General features: G+C 44.2%; 1 protein-coding gene across 1 annotated transcript in view; it reads right to left on the minus strand.

Annotated features, from left to right (window-relative positions):
• The window catches only part of LOC137322209 (dynein axonemal heavy chain 8-like), a 1,675,662-nt gene that overhangs the window by 931,989 nt on the left and 719,380 nt on the right, over positions 1 to 24,293 (minus strand). The window contains exon 38 of the mRNA XM_067985325.1: positions 10,780 to 10,893. Coding sequence (XP_067841426.1) covers positions 10,780 to 10,893 — 114 coding nt within the window. The remainder of the gene's footprint in view (positions 1 to 10,779; positions 10,894 to 24,293) is intronic.

The following is a 24,293-nucleotide window of genomic DNA, read 5'->3' on the forward strand; positions in this document are numbered from 1 at the left end:
GACTAGTCAGGGTCTGTCCTGCACCAGGTGTTCCCCTGGGCCATGTTAACCCCCTCTCCTTCGTCTCAACAATTCCCTCCCCTCCATCACATCCTTCATCATACAATCACAAAGACACACTGCAACACCTCTCTTTCTAATTCCAAACACAATCACCTCTTCATCACCTTTATTATATTTAGCACTTTGGTCTGCAATGTGGTTTCATAGCAGCATTGGTTGTATTGTTAGGAACAATAGTTGGAAAGACTGTATTAAAGAATCAATTTTATGTTAAAGACTCCATTTTGTAACAAACAGCTTTTCCAGAATCTGCTGGCAACAGCATTCCGTAAAATGTCTAAAAAATCAGCCCAAATCTCCAGGGCCCCTCCATGGCCAGCAGAAGAGTCGTAAAGATAGCTGTTTTGTTATTTGCATTGTTCTGTCTTTCTGGTAGATAAACCTATCTGTTTGATGAATATGTGTTTACCTTTTCTGTACATGTAAGGAGTTAAGACAGTTTTATGTTATGTCCTGAGACCCATTATGGAACTTTCATCCACCGATATTAAATCTGTGGAATGATGAGCTGATGTAAGTTAGTGTAAATCAAGGGTAAAGTTCCCGGAATGCAGGACATGATGTAATGGCCTTTTAGCTGAGGATAAAAGTGAGACCATGGTAACGCGAAGTTAGGTAGTCCCCGGGGTTGATCACTCTGAACGTGAGGTCTCCCACAGCCTTTGCCTCATCATGTGTATTGCCTGTGAGTATAATTTCCTCTAATAAATGTATAAGCAAAAAACTCTGCATCTAGAACTTTCATTCCTGGTACACAGACAATATCTCCAACCTTGTGTCCAGCAGTATTAATCAGCAGATACGTAATTGATGTAGAAGTTGGCTGAATGGTTTCAATGTTCTTTAATGCAGAATTAAGGGAGTGGTGACAAATGTAACAAGGACTGTTAATGCAGAGGGTCTCTATGTAACTTTTCAGGGCAGAGGAATGAGCAGGTCAACAGAATTGCTGAGTAATTAACTTATCCCTTACATCTCTTAATGCAAGATTGTTGATGTGGCCCTCCTCTTTTTCGGCTTCCTTGCCTTCACTCTGGTCTTCATCGTCCAACAAGGACTGCTATTGTTGCTCTGCCTCCTCCAAGTGCAGACTGCTCTGTGTGACAAGATTGTGCGAGGTGCAACACACCACTATGATGAGGGTGACTCTTTATGGGGCATATTGTAGGGAGCCTCAAGACTTGTCAAGATACCCAACCCTTTGCTTCAGCAGCCCTATGGTGTACATCATTGCATCATAAGACCCTGATTTACATGTATTCATGAGGCCCCTGCCTGCCTCTGGAGGGCACCTTAGCTGACTCACAAAACTGCATGGTTAAAATGGAGACGAGCAGTAAGTACTCTACCGCTAAATATGCTCCCAGCCCAGGCATCTATATGTTTTATGACCTTGAGAATTCCGATGAGATAAGCAGCATCATTGCCCCACCATTTTTTCAGTTAATTTCACAAAGTGGAAAGTAGCATTTATTGACAGCTCAGTTAAGAGGGCTTGCTGAAATGGATTCTCTCTCATCAGCAGCACATTTAAAATTGTAGAGAAAGCTTAAAATTATTTTTATTCCATACAAACATCTTTGGTGATTTCATACTCATCAAAGAAATCATACAATGAAATCCAAGGTAATAGCCCAGATTTTACTCATCATTTCATCATCGGAGGAGGCTCAAGGTGGGACTTCTATCCGCTGCCCTGACTCCACTGTGAATATAACCCATTTTCCAAGTTTGAGCTTGTATAACTGAATTCTATTTCATGTTTCATGTTTTTTATCACCCAATGCAGTTGTATTTTGTATCGCCTAATATAGTTGTGCTTTGTATTTGCTTGTTATAGTTTTGTTGCTTAGTTGTGAACAGCAATAATCCACTAAAAGTGATGACCCTAAAAGCTTTTTAGAAATAACCTTGAAAGACAAACTGATTTAGCATGACAAAGCCAGAATTCAATCAAAAGGAACTTTGAGAAAGACTAACAAGGAAGTGGGATGGATCGTTTGAGAATGACTCAGCTGAGCTGGGTTGAGATTGTGAGACTCTTATATAGTGTGCCTGATCCGATGTCCTGACATGGCATGGGGCACATTCTGCAAAAGTTATTTGGACACACTGGGTAGAAATTGGTATGCATTTCAACCATCTTTTAGGCTTAAAATGGGTACAATGTATAAAGCGCCAACAAATTTTTCAAGTTTTACAGTGGCCCTTAAAGGGACCAGTAGAAATGCTAGGGAAAGTTTTTTTTAAACTGTCCCTTTTGTGGAGTTGGGAGGAGCAGAAAGTCTGTTGTGCCACCCTTGCAGAAGAAGAGAGCGCAGAATGCCAGGGAGAGGATAAGGACCGGAGGCCGTACCCCTCATATCGTAGTACTTTACCTGGCGGAGAAGGAGGCTCCAGAAATAAGCGGCATCTCTGCCTCCCTAAGCATCGGAGATGGGAAGATTGGTTGTCCATTGGAGCAGGTGACAGCATTAATCTCTTAGACCTACATCTCCTTCAAGACAAAGTCATTTGTGTTGACTTCAGCAATTTATCAACTATGATCACTTTAATCATGTGTATTTCAACATTTGTAAAGTTTCGTGACTTGTCTTCTCTCCCCCAGGGCCATCACATGAAGAACAGGAGTCCCTGCCTGTAAAGGACATAGACTCCTCAGAGGAACTCATTCCTGCTGAAGGCCCACCGTCGCAGGAAGCGTGCGTTGCAGGCACCAGTGCAGCTAGGAGCACATAGGTAGGGCCTGTTAGACAGTTAGGTGGGATGTCAGCTAGTGATTGTCACGGCATAAGTCAGCATGATTAGAGAGTGGTGGCAGGGACAGCTGACGAGAGCCCGCAGCGGAGGGTGCCATCCTCTCCCCAGCTCTGGTCAGCTGGACAGAGATGTTGAACCTTGGGGGGGACATCAATTAAAATGAGAATGCTAGAGACTCAGCAGAACTGTGCAAAGCACTGGCATTCCTGCCTGGCACATTCTCCACAATGGCACAGAGGATGGAGGAGTCCAGCTCTAACATTTGTGGAGTGATGTCGCAGAGCTTTTCAACCATACAATATTCCATTGAGATACTGGCTGCCGCTATGGAAGCAGTCCCTGCAGTCCTAGATGGAGGCCATGCAAGCTATGACCGCCAATATTTCTACTGGCTTCCAGATAGATTAGATGTGGGCTGACAAGGCATCGCTGATCTCCTCCAACCTGCTCTCCCACAGAGAGCAGAAGTGATGTGCCGCTGGCCCAGGGGAGGGAGGATCATGATAAGGGACAGGAAAGTGCGCACTCTTCTCAAAGTGTATTCACATCACTCAAGTTGCCCCCTGTCAACATTCTGCCTCTTCTCCCACTGGCGCATTCTGCCCCTGCACGAATGCAGGTGGAGCAGTCATTAACAGCGTCCTCATGGGCTTCAACACCCAGGGGTCATCAGCCACGAGCACCTCAAAGGACAGATCAAGGTAGTGGTAGCCTGCTACTACCTTTGCTAAAGCCACAGGGGTAGCACCACTTAGAAATGCCAGAGATAGGAAAAGAAAGGCTTCACAGTTTACCAAAGGTAAGCACATACATGCTTTTTTATAGTTGTTGTTGATACTCATTTGTTGGATCGCATTATCATAGAATCATAGAAAGGTTACAGCAAGGAAGGAGGCCATTCGGCCCATCGAGTCTGTGCCGGTTCTGTGCAAGAGTAATCCAGCTAGTCCCATTCCCCTGACATATTCCCGTAGCCCTGCAAATTATTTCCTTTCAAGTACTTATCCAGTTCCCTTTTGAAAGCCATGATTGAATCTGCCTCCACCATCACCTCAGGTAGTGCATTCCAGATCACAACCACTCGCTGCGTTTTTTCCTCATATCTCCTTTGGTTCTTTTACCAAACACCTTAAATCTATGTCCTCTGGTTCTTGGCCCTTCCGCCAATGGGAACAGTTTCTCTCTATCTACACTATCTAGACTCTTCATGATTTTGAATACCTCTATCAAATCTCGCAACCTTCTCTGTTCCAAGGAGAACAACCCCAGCTTCTCCAGTCTATCCACGTAACTAAAGTCCCTCATCCCTGGACTCATTCTAGTAAATCTCTTCTGCACTCTCTCTGAGGCCTTCACATCTTTCCTAAAGTGCAGTGCCCAGAACTGGACACAATATTCCAGTTGTGGCCAAACCAGTGTTTCATGACTTCCTTGCTTTTGTACTCTATGCCTCTATTTATAAAGCCCAGGATCCCATATGCTTTCTTAACCGCTTTCTCAACCTGCCCTGCCACCTTCAACGATTTGTGTCCATACATCACCAGATCTCTCTGTTCCTTTTAGAATTGTGCCCTTTAGTTTATATTGCCTCTCCTTATTCTTCCTACCGAAATGTATCATCTCGCATTTTTCTGTGTTAAATTTCATCTGCCACGTGTCCGCCCATGCCACCAGCCTGTCTATATCCTCTTGAAGTCTATCACTATCCTCCTCACTGTTCACTACACTTCCAAGTTTTATGTCATCTGCAAATTTGGAAATTGTGCCCCGTACACCTAAGTCCAAGTCATTAATATATGTCAAGAAAACCAGTGGTCCTAGTACCGACCCCTGGGTAACTGTACATCTCCCTCCAGTCCAAAAAACAACTGTTCACCACTACTCTCTGTTTCATGTTACTTAGCCAATTTTGTATCCATGCTGCTACTGCCCCCTTGATTCCATGGGCTTCAATCTTGATGACAAGCCTATTATGTGGCACTTTATCAAACGCTATATTCACCACATCAACTGCATTGCCCTCATCTATCCTCTCTGTTGCCTCATCAAAAAACTCTATCAAGTTAGTTAAACACAATTTGCTTTTAACAATTCCGTGCTTGCTTTGCCTAATCAATCCACACTCGTCCAAGTGACTGTTAATTCTGTCCTGGATGATCGTTTCTAAAAGTTTTCCCACCACTGAGGATAAACTGACTGGCCTGTAGTTGCTGGGTTTACCCTTACACCCTTTTTTGAACAAGGGTGTAACATTTGCAATTCTCCAGTCCTCCGGCACCATCCCCGTATCAAAGGATGTTTGGAAGATTATGGCCAGTACCTCCGCAATTTCCATCCTTACTTCCCTCAGCAACCTAGGATGCATCCTGTCCGGACCAGGTGACTTATCTACTTTAAGTACAGCTAGCCTTTCCAGTACCTCCTCTTTATCAATTTTTAGCCCATCCAGTATCTCAACTACATCTTCCTTTACTGAGACTCTGGCAGCATCTTCTTCCTTCGTAAAGATAGATTCAAAGTACTCATTTAGTACCTTGGCCACGTCCTCTGCCTCCACGAGTAGATATCCTTTTTGGTCTCTAATCAGCTCCATCCCTCCTCTTACTACCCAGTTACTGTTTACATGCCTACAGAAGACTTTTGGATTCCCTTTTATGTTGGCCACCAGTCTATTCTCATACTCTTTCCTTGCCCCTCTTATTTCCTTTTTAACTTCCCCTCTGAACTTTCTATATTCAGCCTGGTTCTCACTTGTGTTATCAACCCAATATCTGTCACACGCCCCTTTTGTCCACTTCATCTTACTCTCTATCTCTTTTGTCATCCAGGGAGCTCTGGCTTTAGTTGCCCTACCTTTCTCCCTCATGGGAATGTACCTAGACTGAACCTGAACCATCTCCTTCTTAAAGGCCGCCCATTGTTCAATTACAGTTTTGCCTGCCAATCTTTGATTCCAATTTACCCGGGCCAGATCTGTTCTAATCCCAATGAAATTGGCCCTCCTCCAATTGAGTATTTTTACTTTAAAGTGATCCATGTCCTTTACCATAGCTATTCTAAATCTTATGATATTATGATCGCTGCTCCCTAAATGTTCCCCCACTGACACTTGCTCCACTTGGCCCGCCTCATTCCCCAAAATCAAATCCAGCAATGCTTCCTTCCTTGTTCAGCTGGAAATGTACTGGTCAAGAAAGTTCTCCTGAACACACTTCAAAAATTCCTCCCCCTCTTTGCCCCTTATATTATTATTATTATCCCAGTCTATAGTAGGATAGTTGAAGTCCTCCGTTATCACTACTCTATGGCTTTTGCGCCTCTCTGTAATTTCCTTGCAAATTTGCTCCTCTATATCTTTCCCACTAGTTGGTGGCCTATAGAATGCACCCAGTAGTGTAATGGCAGCTCTTTTGTTTCTTAACTCTAACCAAATAGATTCTGTCCTTGACCCCCTCCAGGACATCCTTTCTTTCCAGCACTGCAATATTCTCCTTAATCAATACTGCCATCCTCATTCCTTTCTTCCCTTCCCTATCTTTCCTGAACATCTTGTATCCAGGAATATTTAGTACCTAATCCTGCCCTTTTTTGAGCCAGGTCTCCGTTATCGCCACAACATCATATTCCCATGTGACTAATTACGCCTGCAGCTCACCAACCTTGTTTACCACGCTTCGTGCGTTTACTCATGCACTGTAAACCAATTTTAGACCTTTTTGTACTCTCTATTAGTCTGATCCCACCTAATACCGTACTATTTCTTGTTCTAGTGCTATCTTTCTCTCCCAATCCTTTGTGCACCTTGATCCTCCTTTCCAATGCTACATCCTGGTGCCCATCTCCCTGCCAAATTAGTTTAAACCCCCCACAGCATTAGCGAACCTCCCCGCGAGGACATTGGTCCCAGTTCCATTGTGGTGCAACCCGTCTGGCCTGTACACGTCTCACCTCCCCCAGAACTGGTCCCAATGCCCCAGGAATCTAAAGCCCTCCCTCCTGCACCATCTCGCTAGCCACGGATTCATCTGCTCTATCCTCCTATTTCTATACTTGCCAGCGCGTGGCACTGGAAACAATCCGGAGATTACTACCTTTGAAGTCCTGCTTCTTAATCTCTTTCCTAACTCCTTAAAATCTGCCTGCAGAACCTTATCCCTCTTTCTACCTATATTGTTGGTACCGATATGGACCACGACCTCTGGCTGTTCACCCTCCCACTCCAGAATGTTCTGCAGCCACTCAGTGACATCCTTGACCCTGGCACCAGGGAGGCAACATGCCATCCTGGAATCACGTCTGCGGCCACAGAAACGCCTGTCTGCTCCTCTAACTATAGAATCCCCATCACTATTGCTCTCCTGACCTTTCTCCTCCACCCCTGTACAGCTGAGCCACCCATGGTGCTATGGTCTTGGCGCTGGCTGTATTTCCCAGAGGAACCCTCTCCCCCACCAGTATACTGGTTAGAGAGTGAGAAGCCCTCAGGCGACTCCTGCACTACCTGCCTGGTCCACCTTGTTTGTCTGGCGATCACCCAGTCCCTCTTTGCCTGGACTCTCCTAAGCTGTGGGGTGACCACCTCCTGAAATGTGCTATGCACATAGCTCTCAGCCTCACAGATGCACTGCAGTGACGCCAGCTGGTGCTCAAGCTTTGAAAGCCGGAGCTCGAGCTCCTCCAGCTGCCGACACTTCCTGCACCTGTGGTTGCACACGTCTCACCTCCCCCATAGGACATGGGAAGTGTCCTGGAGTTCCCACATAGCACAAGATGTGCATTCAACGGGTCTAAGGTTCCCTGCCATGCCTCTATTTATTATATTATTAACTAAACTTAACAGGAATAAACTTAAAGACTTAAAAAAACACTCACCAGCAACTCACCAATCAGCTCCTTCCCTTGTGCTGATGTCACTTTCGGTGTTTTTTCACCTCTCATCCCGCGCTCTCCCTCTCCTCTCTCGCTCCTCCTTTTATCACTAATCCCAAGCTCCACTCTATCTCCTCTCTCTCTCCTCCTTTTATTACTGATCCCGCACTCGGCTTTCCCTCTTCTCTCTTGCTGCTCCTTTTATCGCTGATTCCGCACTCCGCTCTCTCCTCTCTCGCAAATTTATAAATTCGCACCACTTTCTTGTGTGCCTCATTATCGAATGGCGAGTTCCCATTCTGCTTTTCATTTGTTTGGTGCTAAAGGTGGAGAGGTGAATTGACTGACACCAATTGGTGGATATGGAACCAGTGGATGAATGGTTACAGGATTGCTCGTGTGAGGGGGGATGATGTTATCGTGACATTGGTGCAGTGTGAGTGACTAACTGAACCTTAGAGCTATCAGGGCATCCCTGTTATCTCAAGTAGCAATGTGTTTGGCTGGTCTTGCGTTGGGCATCCCACTATATGAGGTGTTCTGAGTGGCTTCTTCTTCCTGGATCTCTAGTCCTCGCTGCTGCGCTATGTTTTGTAGCATGTTGCAAACTGAATAGCCAGGTGGTGAAGAATACAATACTAGTGCCTAGTCTTCAGTTGCTTCCAAGCCTTTATTCACAGAGCTCCACATTACACCCACACCACAACCTAAATCAGCTCTCTTATAAATGGATACAAGAGAGTTCCTAATTGATACGCACCACCTGAATGCAATTAACTCTAATTGACATAAATCACATGGATACAACTAACACGGCACAGCAGACCACGATTATCCTCCAGTCCCTCGCTGGTGAGTACTGAAGGGAGCCTCTATGCCTGTCCAGGCACCTGAAGTGCAACTTCAGCATGCCGATGGCTTGCTCGATGACACATCTAGTGGTCATATGGCTCGAGTTATACCGGTCCTGGTGTTCATCAGTGGGGTTTTCCAGAGGTGTCATCAGCCAGGTTTGAAGAGGGGATCTTTTATCACCTAGCAGCCACCTTTAAGATCGAAACATGTTGGGGATGTTGCCACAGTATGAAAGCATCATTGCAGCTCCCAGGGAATCTGGCGCAGACCTGCACAAACTTTTTTTACGGTTGCACACCAGCTGCACTTTGATGGATAAAATCCCTTGCGGTTGACGAATATTGCTGGTTGGTCGGGGATGCTCTGATTGCCACGTGTGCAGTCGATGCCACCCTCTACCTGTAGGAAGCCATCCAGAGAGGCAATCCCAATGCCTGCTCATTCTGGCTACAGTCCAGGGGAAGCTTATATACCTCCCAGCCCTGGCAAACAATCTGTCCGTCACCTGCCGTATGCATTTATGTGCAACCGTCTATGATACCCTTGCTATGTCTCCGGTAACAGCCTGGAAGGAGCTGAAGGCAAAGAAATTGAGGGCTGTGGTGACTTTCGCAGTGACTGGTAATGCATGGCCGCTGGGTCCAGCAGGGAGCAGGTCTTCTTGTAGGAGGCTGCAGAGGTCTGCAATCACCTAACGTAACAATCTCAGCCATCGGAAGCACTGCTCTTCCAACAGGTCAAGGAAGCTGAGCCTCTGTCTGTAGACCCTTTTAGGTGGGTAGGGCCTTCTGCGAGCTCGTCCCCACTGTTGCTCCCTTAGCTGCTGGTCACCTGCAGCTCCCTCCACATCACACCCTTACTATTGTTGATCCTCATTCTCCTCCTCTTCCTCAGTCCAATCGAGAGCAGCCATGGCACCACCCATCATGAGCTTCTCTATCTGAACAACTCAAAACTCTCCAAATTAATCTCTCACACCAAGTAATTTCATCAAACCATATCCCAGAAGGAGTTGAGAAAGCACCCGGGAGCACTGAACCTTTATTCACATCAGGCTTCCTGACCTTTAACCACCCCGATAAAGCACCGAGAAATCTTGCCTCCGTTTCACTCGTGACTTCCCCGGCCCTCAGGAAACACATGCTACACCAATTAAGTTCAATCTGGGGCCCCAATTGCATTATAGGATTCCGATTTAAATATGTTAATAAGCCTCCTGCCTCTCCACAGTGGGACACTCGGCCACCCCGATATTCGCTGCTGTGAAAATTGCAGTGAGCGAATGTGCGGCGAGTTGGGGTCGAGTTATGCAATTTTTACATTTTAACCTCCCCCCGACTCTCTCCCACTCGTCGATGGGGATTAATATCGAGGCTAAAGTGATTGATGAGTATTGTTGGCCAGGGGCTGCAGAAAGTAACCTGAGACATCAGCTGCTGACACACAGGCAAGAGCAACTTTTGAACTGAAGTAACCTGAGTTCAGTCGCTGGCCTGAGCTGGCTGGAACCGGTTTGAATTAGCTAAGTTTTGTGAAAGACAAAGGAGATGTGATAAGACACAAGTCCTTATTTAGAAAAGGAGTAATGAAGTAATGCTACCTAAGTCCTTGGGACAGAGCCAATGAGGAGAAGAGACAGGCTAAGGCGAGCAAGCCTAAACCAAAGGGAGAGAGACAGCACAACTTGAAGAGATAAGATTCGGAATAAGAATGAAGGATCTGGGGCGTAGAGCCAGAGCGAAGACTCCGGAGACCAACCATCAAGAAAGTGGAAGAACCTACGTCAGGGACGTAGTGACGATGTCGAAAGAGAGAGAGAACAGAACGCTTGGCCACTGTCAGCTCTCCTTTTCGGGTATTATCCTTTATATTCTGTGACCACTCAGGAAGTGTCAGAGAAACCTAGTGGGTGTGCGTTTAGATCCTATTTTGGGTATAAAACTGTATAACCTGGTGTAACCTGCATGTCTATATCTAACCAGATGTATAAGCTATATGTATATGATCTAACGGCGTGAATAAAGCGAATTGAGAGTTAAGAGATAATTGACCCTTCTCCTCTTTGTACTAAGCCAGTAACCGTAACCGGTGACCTCCGGTCAACAGTATGAAGATAGAACAGTGAATGGCAGGTTTCAAAATTTGAGACCAACCACATGGACCATGATGATCTTTTCCTGTCCTGTACAATCAGCAAATTTAATACTACCAAAAACTTTTAAATAAGTTTACCTTTTCGTACTGTCGTCCATATTTGAGCACTTCCTTCTGGAAAAGATCCACTGACTCCAGCAGGTTAGCCTTAAATTTGGGCTGGACTTGTACCAATTCATCCTGTACATTTCTCTGTTAGGACAAGCAACAACACCACAGGATCAAACAAGCATTATACTGTCAGGTCTTGCAATGTCTCAGTGTTGGCTAATAATTTGATCTGGCTAGTCAAAAATAAACAATCAAAATTGTAAAGGCCAGTGAAACAGTGCCAATTTTTACTATAAAAACTGGAAGAATCTATTGGTAGTACAGCTTAGAATCTACAAAAAGAAGTTGACCAAATCCAGCAATATTGGGGGACTACAAGGGATAATTATACAAGATGGAAACAGTGGATGCATTGGTTGTCACCTTCCAAAATTCTATAGATTATGGAACAGTTCCTGCAGATTGGAAGGTGGCAAATGCAACCCCACTATTTAAAAAAGGAGGGAGAGAGAACACAGGGAACTACAGACCAGTTAGCCTAACATCAATAGTAGGGAAAATGCTAGTCTATTATAAAGGATGTGATAACAGGACACTTAGAAAATATCAATGGGATTAGACAAAGTCAACATGGAAGGGAAATCGTGTTTGACAAACCTACTGGAGTTTTTTGAGGATGTAACTGGTAAGATAGATAAGGGAGAACCAGTGAGCGTGGTTTATTTGGATTTTCAGAAGGTCTTTGATAAAGTCCCACATAAGAGGTTAGTGTGCAAAATTAAAGCAGATGGGATTGGGGGTAATATACTGGCATGGATTGAAAATTGGTTAACAGAAAAGAAACAGAGAGTGGGAATAAATGGGTCTTTTTCAGGGTGGCAGGCGGTGACTAGTGGGGTACCGCAGGGATCATTGCTTGGGCCCCAGCTATTCACAATATATATCAATGATTTGGATGAGGGAACCAAATGTAATATTTCCAAGTTTGTTGATGATACAAAACTAGATGGGCTAGTGAGTTGTGAGGAGGATGCAAAGAGGCTTCAAGGCGATTTAGACAAGTTGAGTGAGTGGGCAAATGCATGGCAGATGAGTATAACGTGGATAAATGTGAAGTTATCCAGTTCGGAAGGAAAAACAGAAAGGCAGGGTATTATTTAAATGGTGATAGATTGGGAAATATTGATGTACAAAGGGTGTCCTTGTACACCAGTCACTGAAAGCAAACATGCAGATGCAGTAAGCAGTTCGGAAGGCAAATGGTATGTTGGCTTTCATTGCAAGAGGATTTGAATACAGGATCAAGGATGTCTTACTGCAGTTATACAGGGCCTTGGTGAGACCACACCTGGAGTATTGTGTGCAGTTTTGGTCTCCTCACCTAAGAAAGGATATACTTGCCATAGAGGGAGTGCAGCGAAGGTTCACCAGGCTGATTCCTAGGATGGCAGGATTGTTGTATGGGGAGAGATTGGCCTGTATTCACTCGAGTTTAGAAGAATGAGAGGGGATCTCATTGAAACGTATAAAATTCTGACAGGGCTAGACAGACCGGATGCAGGGAGGATGTTTCCCCAGAGCAAGGCGTCATTGTCTCAGATACGGACTGAGATGAGGAGAAATTTCTTCACTCAGAGGGTGGTAAACCTATAGAATTCTCTACCACAGAAGGCTGAGGAGGCCAAGCCACTGAATATATTTAAGAAGGAGATAGATAGATTTCTATACAAAGAAGGCATCAAGGGATATGGGGAGAGAGCGGGAATATGGTATTAAGATAGAGGATCAGCCATGATATTGAATGGGGAGCAGGCTCGAAAGGCCGAATGCTCCTATTTTTGCTATGAATGCACAATATATCTAATATATATTTATCATAGATATGGTACATAGATTATAGGCAACAATTTTTCAGTAATATATAAATATATATTTGGTTTGAGGCATGGTGAAAACTTGAGTATAATACGCTGATAAATATTGTAACTCGAAGTTCATAAGCACCAGCAGCAGTACTCCTTATTGACTCAGCTTATAAATCTAGCAAATAATTGAGCCATACATACCATAAAGCTGTAAATTCAATTCCCTGTATTGAGTTAGCTGTTCTCAGCCAGGGTGTTGCTGAAATTGGTTTCAGTGACCCTAGGCTAGGGAGGGAAAAATCAGCCAGTGTTTTCACTCCTGATCAACATCTGGTAACTTCTGCTGGTAAGTGTGCGCACACTGTAGATGGCTGTTCCCTCTCCCATAAACTCACAGTTTAGGCTCCCATACGAAGAATGCGTGAGGTACAGTAGAACACTGTTTGACAATGAACCAGCAATTTGTTCTGAATGTCAAATCATCACAAAGATGGATGTATGGGATACTGATGGCTCTAAAGCAGGGATGTCAAACTCATTTTGTATAGTGGGCCTGATCCGGCATCCTTGGCATAGGCCACATTCGGCAAAAGTTATTTGGGCACAGTGGAGTAGAAATTGGTATGCATTTTGCCTGCTTTTTAGGCATAAAACAAGCGCTATATATGCCAATATCTGGGCTCAAGGTCTTGCACTTAAACTGCAGACGGCATGCCCGGCACTATATTGGTCCTCACTGTTTTTAGGAGTCCCTTATGACCACCTGAAATCAGCACCAGATCAATTCAAATCTGCAAAGAAGGGTCCAGTGCCTGTTTCAGGCAAAATGTGTGAAAAACTAGTTGGAACAAGTGCTGTGCAAGCTAGTTTTTTCAGTTCTACTGCAGCCTAAACAGCAGTTTTTAAACGGACTGCTTGAGGCCGCTGAAGAAATGGTAGGGAAAGAGCACCCTATATTTTCCACCAGCAGGTTCAAATTTAATCCCCGACATTGGGCGAACTGCACCTGGAGGGATCACATGAGGCCTGAGGTCTAATTTCGGATAAGCTCTTACCCCGGCTTCTGCCACACATTTGAATTTCCACCCCATTATTTCTGCAGGTTTTAGCATGTAGACCTTCAAAAATTCTCCCTCAGAAAATGGTTTCAATGACACAGCTAGTTCATGGGCAATCATATACATCTCTTAACAGCAACATCACTTCTATGACAAGCACTAGCAAACATCCTAAACAATGCTTTTTAAACGATGATGCTGATTCAGAAAATTTATCTTCATATAACTTTCCTGTGCACTTATATTTTTCACCATGGTGTGCTTCATAGTGTCTTTGAATATTGTATTCTTTCACCACAGCTTCCTGTTGCTTACAAATCAAGCATGTGGGCTTTCCATTCATGTCCACAAAGAAATACTAAATTAATTTCATAATTCATGTGAATTTACTGGTAATTTATCTAATTGGTGCCAAAAATGTTCTGGGATACAAAGTGCACAGTTTAAGAGGGGAGTACAAAGATGACAGTGAAGACTATTGTCAGAGCTTAAAAACAATTATTTTTGCTATTGAAAAAAGCTAGATTTTCTTATGTAACAAAGGCGCTGACGCTGGTGATAATTGTTTTTCTCAAGTGAATCGGTTGCATGGGATCGACTGAGCCAAAACAACTACTTTATTTTTAAATTAAACTATTGAACTGTAAGATTTATCACCACCATTAGTAAATTAAATGATGGATATAAAAGCATATCAATGGATTTAGGCCTGGATACATCTGCCTCTCCAAGATTTATGGATTCTATCATTAAAATCCCAGCCACAAAGGCAGTCTCCCTTCCTACCCCATCTTTCAGCTGTTCCCCTTTATTAGACCCTACACCACTGTCACGGTCATAATAACTGTGTAGTTGTAACAAAATCACCAATAAATCAGCAATTATTATCAAACCAAAGTGCAACTCCTGTATTATGTATATTAATTATTTGTGAGGTTTCTGCTTCGATTTCTCTCTGAATAAAGAGTGGGCTTAGTGGCTACTTGGGCCCAAGTTACTTTAGCTCAGCCTGTCCTGGATGGTCTTACTTTACAAACTCACCTTTTCCTTTTCTTACTCCTCCAAATCAAACAAAAAAGGGAAGTGCCTAGGAATGTAATGTGCCGCTACTGACATACCTAGCTATTTTACTGTACTGTGGGATTCAGATTGTTATCACCTACTCCAAAAACAATTTACACCTGGACCCAACAAGGCAACCCAGAACCAAGGCTAATTTAATTTTGTAAGCAAGAAATGCAGGATTGACTTCCACAAGAGATAAAAGCCAAATCCATTCACCACATTCATATTTTGCAAAAGATATTAGATTCATCTTGCTATCGTTCCAGACATTTAAAAACAAAAGAATGCATGGAGGAGTGAGATGCTTTTCAAAAATGATTACAAATATGTTTCATGCCAAGGTGTCGGCCTTGGCTCAGTGACAGCACTCTTGCCTCTGAGTCAGTAGATTATGGGTTCAAATCACACTCCATAGGCTTCAGCATATATTCCAGGCTGACACTTCAGTGCAGTAGTGGGGGAGATCTCCGCAGTGTCCTGGCCAATATTAATCCCTCAACCATCATTAAAATCAGATTATCCGCCACAAGGACAGAAGGTCTTCCTCTCAAATACCATTGTTTGGCTGTTCCCCTAATTGAAGTTCGAGCTTGAGCTTGGACTGCAAACTCTCCAATACTTAATTGGAGGAGGGCCAATTTCAGTGGGTTGATAACGGATCAGGCCCAGATAAATTGGAATCAAAGATTGGCAGGCAAAACTGTAATCGAACAATGGGCGGCCTTTAAAGAGCAGATGGTTCGGGTACAGTCTAGGTACATTCCCACAATGGGGGAAAGGTAGGGCAACCAAAGCCAGAGCTCCCTGAATGATGAAAGAGATAGAAAGTAAAATGAAGCAGAAAAAGGGGACTTATGACAGATGTCAGGTTGATAATACAAGTAAGAACCAGGCTGAAGATAGAAAGTACAGAGCAGAAGTTAAAAAGGAAAATAGAGGGGCAAAGAGAGAGTATGAGAATAGATTGGCAGCAAACATAAAAGAGAATCCAAAAGACTTCTATACGCATATAAATAGTAAACGGGTACTAGGATGGAGGGACGGGGCCAATTAGGAACCAGAAAGGAGATCTATGTATGGAGGCAGAGGGCGTGGCTGAGGTACTAAATGAGAACTTTGCATCTGTCTTTACCAAAGAAGAAGATGCTGCCAAAGTCACAGTGAAAGAGGAGACAGTTGAGATATTGGATGGGCTAAAAATTGATGAAGAGGAGGTAATAGAAAGGCTGGCTGTAGTGAAATTAGATAAGTCATCCGGTCTGGATGGGATGCATCCTAGGTTGCTGAGGGAAGTGAAGGCAGAAATTGCAGAGATGTTGGCCATAGTCTTCCAATCCTCCTTAGATATGGGGTGGTGCCAGAAGACTGGAGAATTGCAAATGTTACACCCTTGTTCAAAAAAGGGTGTAAGGATAAACCTGGCAACTACAGGCCAGTCCGTTTAACCTTGGTGGTGGGTAAGCTTTTGGAAACGGTAATCCGGGACAAAATTAATAGTCACTTGGACAAGTGCGGAATAATAAAGGAAAGCCAGCACGGATTTGTTAAAGGCACATCGTGTTTAACTAACTTGATTGAGTTTTTTGATGAGGTAATAGAAAGGGTTGATGAGGGCAGTGAGATTGATGTTGTGTAAAAGGATTTTCAAAAGGCCTTTGATAAAGTGCCACATAATAGGCTTGTCATCAAAATTGAAGCCCATGGAATAAAAGGGGCAGTGGCAGCATGGATAGAAAATTGGATAAGTGACAGGAAACGAAGAGTAGTGATGAATGGTTGTTTTTCGGACTGGAGGAAGGTATACAGTGGTGTTCCCCAGGGGCGGTACGAGGACCACTGCTTTTTTGGAATTTGCAGATGACACAAAACTTGGAAGAGTAGTAAACAATGAGAGGACAGTAATAGATTTGAAGAGGACATAGACAGGCTGGTGGGCGGACAGGTGGCAGATGAAATTTAATGCAGAGAAGTGCGAAGTAATACATTGTGGCTGGAAGATTGAGGAGAGGCAATATAAACTAAATGGTACAATTCTAAAGTGGGTGCAGGAACAGAGAGATCTGGGGGTATATGTGCACAAATCTTTGAAGGTGGCAGGGCAGGTTGAGAAAGCGGTTCAAAAAGCATACGGGATCCTGGGCTTTATAAATAGAGGCAAAGAGTACAAAAGCAAGGAAGTTATGTTGAACCTTTATAAAAAAACTGGTTCGGCCACAACTGGAGTATTGTGTCCAATTCTGGGCACATTAGGAAAATGTCAAGGCCTTAGAGAGGATGCAGAAGAGATTTAATAGAATGGTTCCAGGGATGAGGGACTTCAATTACGTGGATAGAGAACTTAGAGCAGAGAATGCTGAGAGGAGATTTGATAGAAGTGTTCAAAATCATGAAGGGTTTAGATAAAGTAAATAAAGAGAAACTGTTCCCATTGGCGGAAGGTTCGAGAACCAGAAATCACAGATTTAAGGTGATTGGCAAAAGAACCAAAGGCGACATGAGGAAAAACTTTTTTACGTTGCGAGTAGGTTATTATGTGGAACGCGCTGCCTGAAAGGGTGGTGGGAGCGGATTCAATCGTGACTTTCAAAAAGGAATTAGATAAATACCTAAAGGGAAAAAAAATTGCAGGGCTACAGGGAAAGAGCAGGGGAATGGGAATAACTGGATTGCTCTTACAAAGAGCCGGCACGGACTCAATGGGCCAAATGGCCTTCTCCTATGCTGTAACCATTCTATGATACCGAGCGAGGAAGGAAGCAGTGTTGGATCAAGTTCTGGGGAATGAAGTGGGGCAAGTGGAGTATGTTTAAGTGGGAGAGCATTTGGGAAACAGTGATCATAATATAATTAGGTTTAGAGTAGTTATGGACAAGGAAAAATCAAAGGTGAAAATACTCAACTGGAGGAGGGCTAATTTCAGTGAGTTGGAAAGGGTGGATGGAATCAAAAACAGAAAATGTGCAATGGGAGGCCTTCAAAAACGAGATAGTTTGGGTACAGACTTAACAAATTTCCACGAGGGGGAAAGGAAGGACATCCAAAGCCAGAGCTTCCTGGATGACTAAAGATATAGAGATTAAAATGAAACAGGGAAAGGAGGCTTACGATAAATGTTGGGTTCATAATTCAGTTGAGAACCAAGATGAATACCAGAAGTACAGAGGAGAACTGAAAAAGGAATTAAGGGGGGCAAAGAGAGAGTATGAGAATAGAATAGTGGGTAACATAAAAGGTAACCCAAAAGTCTTTTATAAACATATAAATAGGAAAATGGTAGTCAAAGGAAGGGTCATACTGATTAGGGACCAAAAAGATCTTCTTGTGGAGGCAGAGGGCATAGCTGAGGTACCAAATTAGTACTTTGCATCTGTCTTCTCTAAAGAAGAGGATGCTGTTAATGTCACAGAAAACGAGGAGGTAGTAGAGAAATTGGATAGGATAAAAATAGATAAAGAGGTTTTAAAAACATTGCCAACGCTCAAAATAGAACAGTCACCCGGTCCAGATGGGATGCATCCTAGGTTATTGAGGGAAGTAAGGGTGGAAATTGCTAAGGCTCTGGCCATAATCTTCCAATCCTCCTTAGATATGGGAGTGGTGCCAGAGGACTGGAGGACTGCAAATGTTACACCCCTGTTCAAAAAAAGGGAGAGGGATGAACCCGACAACTGCAGTGAAGGGATTCGCAAAATTTCACATGTTCCCCCCACCCCCCCCGAAGATTTATTGGAGTTATTAAAGAAACCCTGGTGTGACTGTGTTTTAAAAAATCCAGGGTCTTTCAAAATAGCTGCGGTCAGACACATGGCCAAGGGCCGGCAGATTTGAAATTGGATTCAATAACAGCTTGGCAGGCTCCGTGTTTCAGACAGGTTTCTTTGAACAATGCAGTTGCATTCACGCCCTGAGGCAAGCCATCAACGTTGCCGTTCTACACAATCAAAATTCGAGCAGGAATAATCCCAGGACTAAAGGTAGCCCATTAAGGAACATTCGGAACAATGGAAAGCAGTTATGGAACAGATCAATACAGGTACCAGCCATTAATGTAAATGGGTCAAGATCGGGACCCCTTTTGTCTTACGTTTTCAGCCCAAATCGGACAATGGAGCAAACTGATGAGGCGCGAAATTAACCCATTACCGGGAGGGTATAACTGGGGGCATCCCAGAACCTCTCGCTCTTTTTCTCTTCGCCTTGGCCCAGTGTCCTGCTTGCCTGCTAGCAACCAAGAAGGAAGGCCGTCCAGTAAACATCGCAACCACATGTCGACAGCAGCAGCAGGACACAGGAGCCAGACCTCTTCATCTGTTTCACGGTGAGCATTATTTTTTTTCTGGCCGCCACAAGACAACCTAGCTAGGTGTAAGGGTGGGAGTTAAAGGGCTATTGCTAAAATTGTGATTTTAGAATTTTCCCTCGATGTGTCCGTTTCTTCCACCCCATTAAGTGTAAGACTGTATTGCATCCATAGCGATTCCTTTTATCTTCTATATAATACTGTTTACCTTGTAGTTTTAGTTTCCTTATTAATAAACATTGGTTTTCCTTGTGCCAATCCACTGGTCTCTTCGTCTGTCCTTATTACCACTCGATAAGTCCTGAGCTCAGAATCAGGAAGGGGAAAGCGATTCGAAACCGCACCGTGGGCAGGGCAGCTCAGAAAAACATAACTGGCTGACCTACGATAAGCCCTGGAAAAAAAACCCTTACAACAGGCCAGTCAGCCTAACGTTAGTGATGGGGATACTTTTAGAGACATTAATCCAGGATAAAATTAATTGGCACTTTGAAAAATATAGGTTAATAAATGAAAGCCAGCACAAAATTGATAAATGCGAATTATGTTTGACTATTGACTTCTTTGATGAAGTAATGGAGAGGGTTGATGAGGGTAGTGTAGTTGATGTGTGTATGGGTTTTCAAAAGGCATTTGATAAAGTATCACTAAATAACTTGTTAGCAAAATTGTAGCCAATGGGTTTAATGGAGCAGTTGCTGCGTGGATACGAAATTGGCTAAGGGACAGAAAACAGAGGAGTAGTGGTGAACGGTTGTTTTTCAGACTGGAGGGAAATGTGCAGTGGTATCCCCCAGGGGTCGGTGTTGGGACCACTGCTTTTTTTGATATATATTAATGACCTGGACTTGGGTATACAGGGGATAATTTCAAAGTTTTCAGATGACACGAAACTCGGAAATGTAGTAAGGAGCGAGGAGGATAGTAACAGTCTTCAGAAGGACATAGGCAGACTGGTGAAATGAGCAGACACGTGGCAGATGAAATTTAACGCAGAGAAGTGTGAAGTGATACATTTTGGTAGGAAGAATAAGGAGAGGCAATATAAACTAAATGGTACAAGTTTAAAGGGGGTGCAAGAACAAAGTGACCTGGGGGTGTACGAACACAAGTCTTTGAAGGTGGCACGACAAGTTGAGAGAGCTGTTAAAAAGGGATATGGGATCCTGGGCTTTATATATAGAGGCATAGAGTACAAAAGCAACACAGTGTGCTGAGAGTTCGGTACGTGTGGGAGTTGGGTAAAGTGGGGGAAGGAGGTGCTGCTTTGCCTTGCTTTTCCTGCAGAGCGGTAGTGGACCTGAGAGCGGTGAGCGGCGGTAAAGAGCGAGACCAGAGCGGGGATAAAAACAGCGCAGAGAGAGCGAGAGTCCAGTCGGTGAGCGGCGGTAAAGAGCGAGACCAGAGCGGGGATAAAAACAGCGCGGAGAGAGCGAGAGTTCAGTCGGTGAGCGGCGGGAGAGAGCGAGACCAGAGCGGAGATATAAACAGCGCGGAGAGAGCGAGAGTCCAGTCGGTGAGCGGCGGGAGAGAGCGAGACCAGAGCGGAGATATAAACAGCGCGGAGAGAGCGAGAGTCCAGTCGGTGAGCGGCGGGAGAGAGCGAGACCAGAGCGGGGATATAAACAGCGCGGAGAGAGCGAGAGTTCAGTCGGTGAGCGGCGGGAGAGAGCGAGACCAGAGCTTACTCTGAGAGCGAGACTCTGAGACCAGCGGCAGAGTTCAGGGTGACGTCACCAGTCAGAAAGTGACGCGGCACAGGGGAGGCAGCTGATTGGTGAGTAGGTTCAGGTGAGTATTTCTACCATTTTACTGTAAGTAAAGTAATAAGAAAGGGAAGATCTGCAGGTTTTATAGCAGATAGTGTTTTTTTTTTAGTGAACCTAGGTCCCTAGTATAGTTAACATTTTCTAATTTCAACGTAATTTAAAAGGGGTAACTAAGCTAAGGCAAGTCATGGCAGCAGACCTCGCACCCGTGATATGCTCCTCCTGCAAGATGTGGGAAGTCATGGACACTACCAGTGTCCCTGCCGACCATGTGTGCGGGAAGTGTGTCCACCTGCAGCTACTGACCGATCGTATCTCGGAGCTGGAGCTGCGGGTGGACTCACTGTGGAGCATTCGCGATGCAGAGAAACTCGTGGATAGCACGTTTAGCGAGTTGGTCACACCGCAGGTAAAGGGTATACAGGCAGGAAGTGAATGGGTGACCACCAGGAAGAGTAAGAGATGCAGGCAGGTAGTGCAGGGGTCCCCTGTGGCCATCCCCCTCTCAAACAGATATGCCACTTTGGATGCTGTTGGGGGGTATGACTTATCAGGGGAAGGCAGCAGCAGCCAACTTCCTGGCACCACGGGTAGCTCTGCTGCACAGGCTGGGAGGAAAAAGAGTGGCAGAGCTATAGTGATAGGGGACTCAATTGTAAGGGGAATAGACAGGCGTTTCTGCGGCCGCAACCGAGACTCCAGGATGGTGTGTTGCCTCCCTGGTGCAAGGATCAAGGATGTCTCGGAGCGGCTACAGAACATTTTGGAGGGGGAGGGCGAACAGCCAGCTGTCGTGGTGCACATAGGCACCAACGATATAGGTAAAAAAGGGGATGAGGTCCTAAAAGCAGAATATAGGGAGTTAGGAGGTAAATTAAAAAATAGGACCTCAAAGGTAGTAATCTCAGGATTGCTGCCAGTGCCACGTGCTAGTCAGAGTAGAAATAGGAGGATATTTCAAATGAATACGTGGCTAGAGGAATGGTGCAAGGGGGAGGGATTCAAATTCCTGGGACACTGGAAACGGTTCTGGGGGAGGTGGGACCAGTACAAACCGGATGGTCTGCACCTGGGCAGGGCCGGGACTGCTGTCCCAGGAGGAGTGTTTGCTAGTGCTGTTGGGGAGGGTTTAAACTAAAGTGGCAGGGGGTTGGGAACCTGAGCAGGGAGAGAGAGGAAAGCGTAACAGGAAGGGACAGAAGGTATGGAGTAATAGGTAAAGTGTTAAAAAAGGAAAAAGCAGGAACTAAGCGTCACAAAACAGATTTGAAAGTTCTTTATCTGAATGCACGTAGCATTCGTAATAAAATGGACGAGTTAACGGCACAAATAACTACGTATGGGTATGATCTTGTGGCCATTACAGAAACATGGCTGCAGGGTGACAACGACTGGGAATTAAATATGCCAGGGTATTTAACAATCAGGAAGGACAGGCAGGAAGGAAGGGGAGGTGGGGTGGCTATGTTAATAAAGGAAGGAATCACAGTAATACAGAGAAATGATATTGGGACAAAGCATCAAGATAATGAAACAGTTTGGGTGGAGATAAGGAATAATAAGGGAAAAAAAACATTAGTGGGCGTAGTATATAGGCCTCCTAATAGTTGCAAATCTGCTGGAAGAAGTATTAATCAGGAGATAGTCGGGGCATGTAATAAGGGAACAGCCATAATTATGGGGGATTTTAATTATCATATTAACTGGACAAATCAAATTGGGCAGAGCAGCCTTGAGGACGAGTTCATTGAGTGCATCAGGGATGGATTTCTTGAGCAGTATGTAACTGATCCTACAAGGGGGCAGGCAACCTTGGACCTGGTCCTGTGTAATGAGTCAGGATTAATTAATAATGTCCTAGTTAAGGATCCCCTTGGAACGAGCGACCACAACATGGTTGAATTCCATATCCAATTAGAGGGTGAGAAGGTTGATTCTCAAACAAGCGTACTGAGCTTGAATAAAGGAGACTATGATGGTATGAGAGCGGAATTGATTAAAGTGGACTGGGAAAATAGATTAAAGGGTAAGACGGTACATGAGCAGTGGTGTTCATTTAGGGAGTTATTTTACAACTTTCAAAATAAATATATTCCACTGAGGAAAAAAGGGTGTAAAAGAAATGACAGCCATCCGTGGCTAAGTAAAGAAATCAAGGATAGTATCCGACTAAAAACAAGGACATATAAGGTAGCCAAACTTAGTGGGAGGATAGAAGATTGGGAATTCTTCAAAAGACAGCAAAAAGTAACTAAAGGATTGATTAAGAAAGGGAAGTTAGATTATGAAAAGAAATTAGCAAAAAATATAAAAACAGATAGCAAGAGTTTCTATAGTTATATAAAAAGAAAAAGGGTGGCTAAGGCAAACATAGGTCCCTTAGAGGATGAGACCGGGAAATTAATGGTGGGAAACATGGAGATGGCAAAAATGCTGAACAAATATTTTGTTTCAGTCTTTACAGTAGAGGACACTAAGAATATCCCAACACTGGACAAACAGGGGACTCTCGGGGGGGAGGAGCTAAATACGATTAAAATCACTCAGGAGATGGTACTCAGTAAAATAATGGGACTCAAGGCGGATAAATCCCCTGGACCTGATGGCTTCCATCCTAGGGTCTTGAGGGAAGTGGCAGTAGGGATTGTGGATGCTTTGGTGATAGTTTTCCAAAATTCCCTGGACTCAGGAGAGGTCCCGGCAGATTGGAAAAATGCTAATGTAACACCGTTATTTAAAAAGGGTAGTAGGCAGAAGGCTGGAAATTATAGGCCAGTTAGCTTAACATCTGTGGTGGGTAAAATTTTGGAGTCTATTATTAAGGAGACAGTAACGGAACATTTAGATAAGCATAATTTAATAGGACAAAGTCAGCATGGCTTTATGAAGGGGAAGTCATGTCTGACAAATTTGCTTGAGTTCTTCGAGGATATAACGTATAGGGTGGATAAAGGGGAACCAGTGGACATAGTGTATTTAGACTTCCAGAAGGCATTCGACAAGGTGCCACATAAAAGATTATTACTTAAGATAAAAAATCACGGGATTGGGGGTAATATTCTGGCATGGGTGGAGGATTGGTTATCGAACAGGAAGCAGAGAGTTGGGATAAATGGTTCATTTTCGGACTGGCAACCAGTAACCAGTGGTGTTCCACAGGGGTCGGTGCTGGGTCCCCAACTCTTCACAATCTATATTAACGATTTGGAGGAGGGGACCGAGTGCAACATATCAAAATTTGCAGATGATACAAAGATGGGAGGGAAAGTAGAGAGTGAGGAGGACATAAAAAACCTGCAAGGGGATATAGACAGGCTGGGTGAGTGGGCGGAGATTTGGCAGATGCAATATAATATTGGAAAATGTGAGGTTATGCACTTTGGCAGGAAAAATCAGAGAGCAAGTTATTTTCTTAATGGCGAGAGACTGGAAAGTACTGCAGTCCAAAGGGATCTGGGGGTCCTAGTGCAAGAAAATCAAAAAG

The sequence above is a fragment of the Heptranchias perlo genome, chromosome 5, assembly GCF_035084215.1.
Source record: "Heptranchias perlo isolate sHepPer1 chromosome 5, sHepPer1.hap1, whole genome shotgun sequence".
NCBI classification, from domain to species: Eukaryota; Metazoa; Chordata; class Chondrichthyes; order Hexanchiformes; family Hexanchidae; genus Heptranchias; species Heptranchias perlo.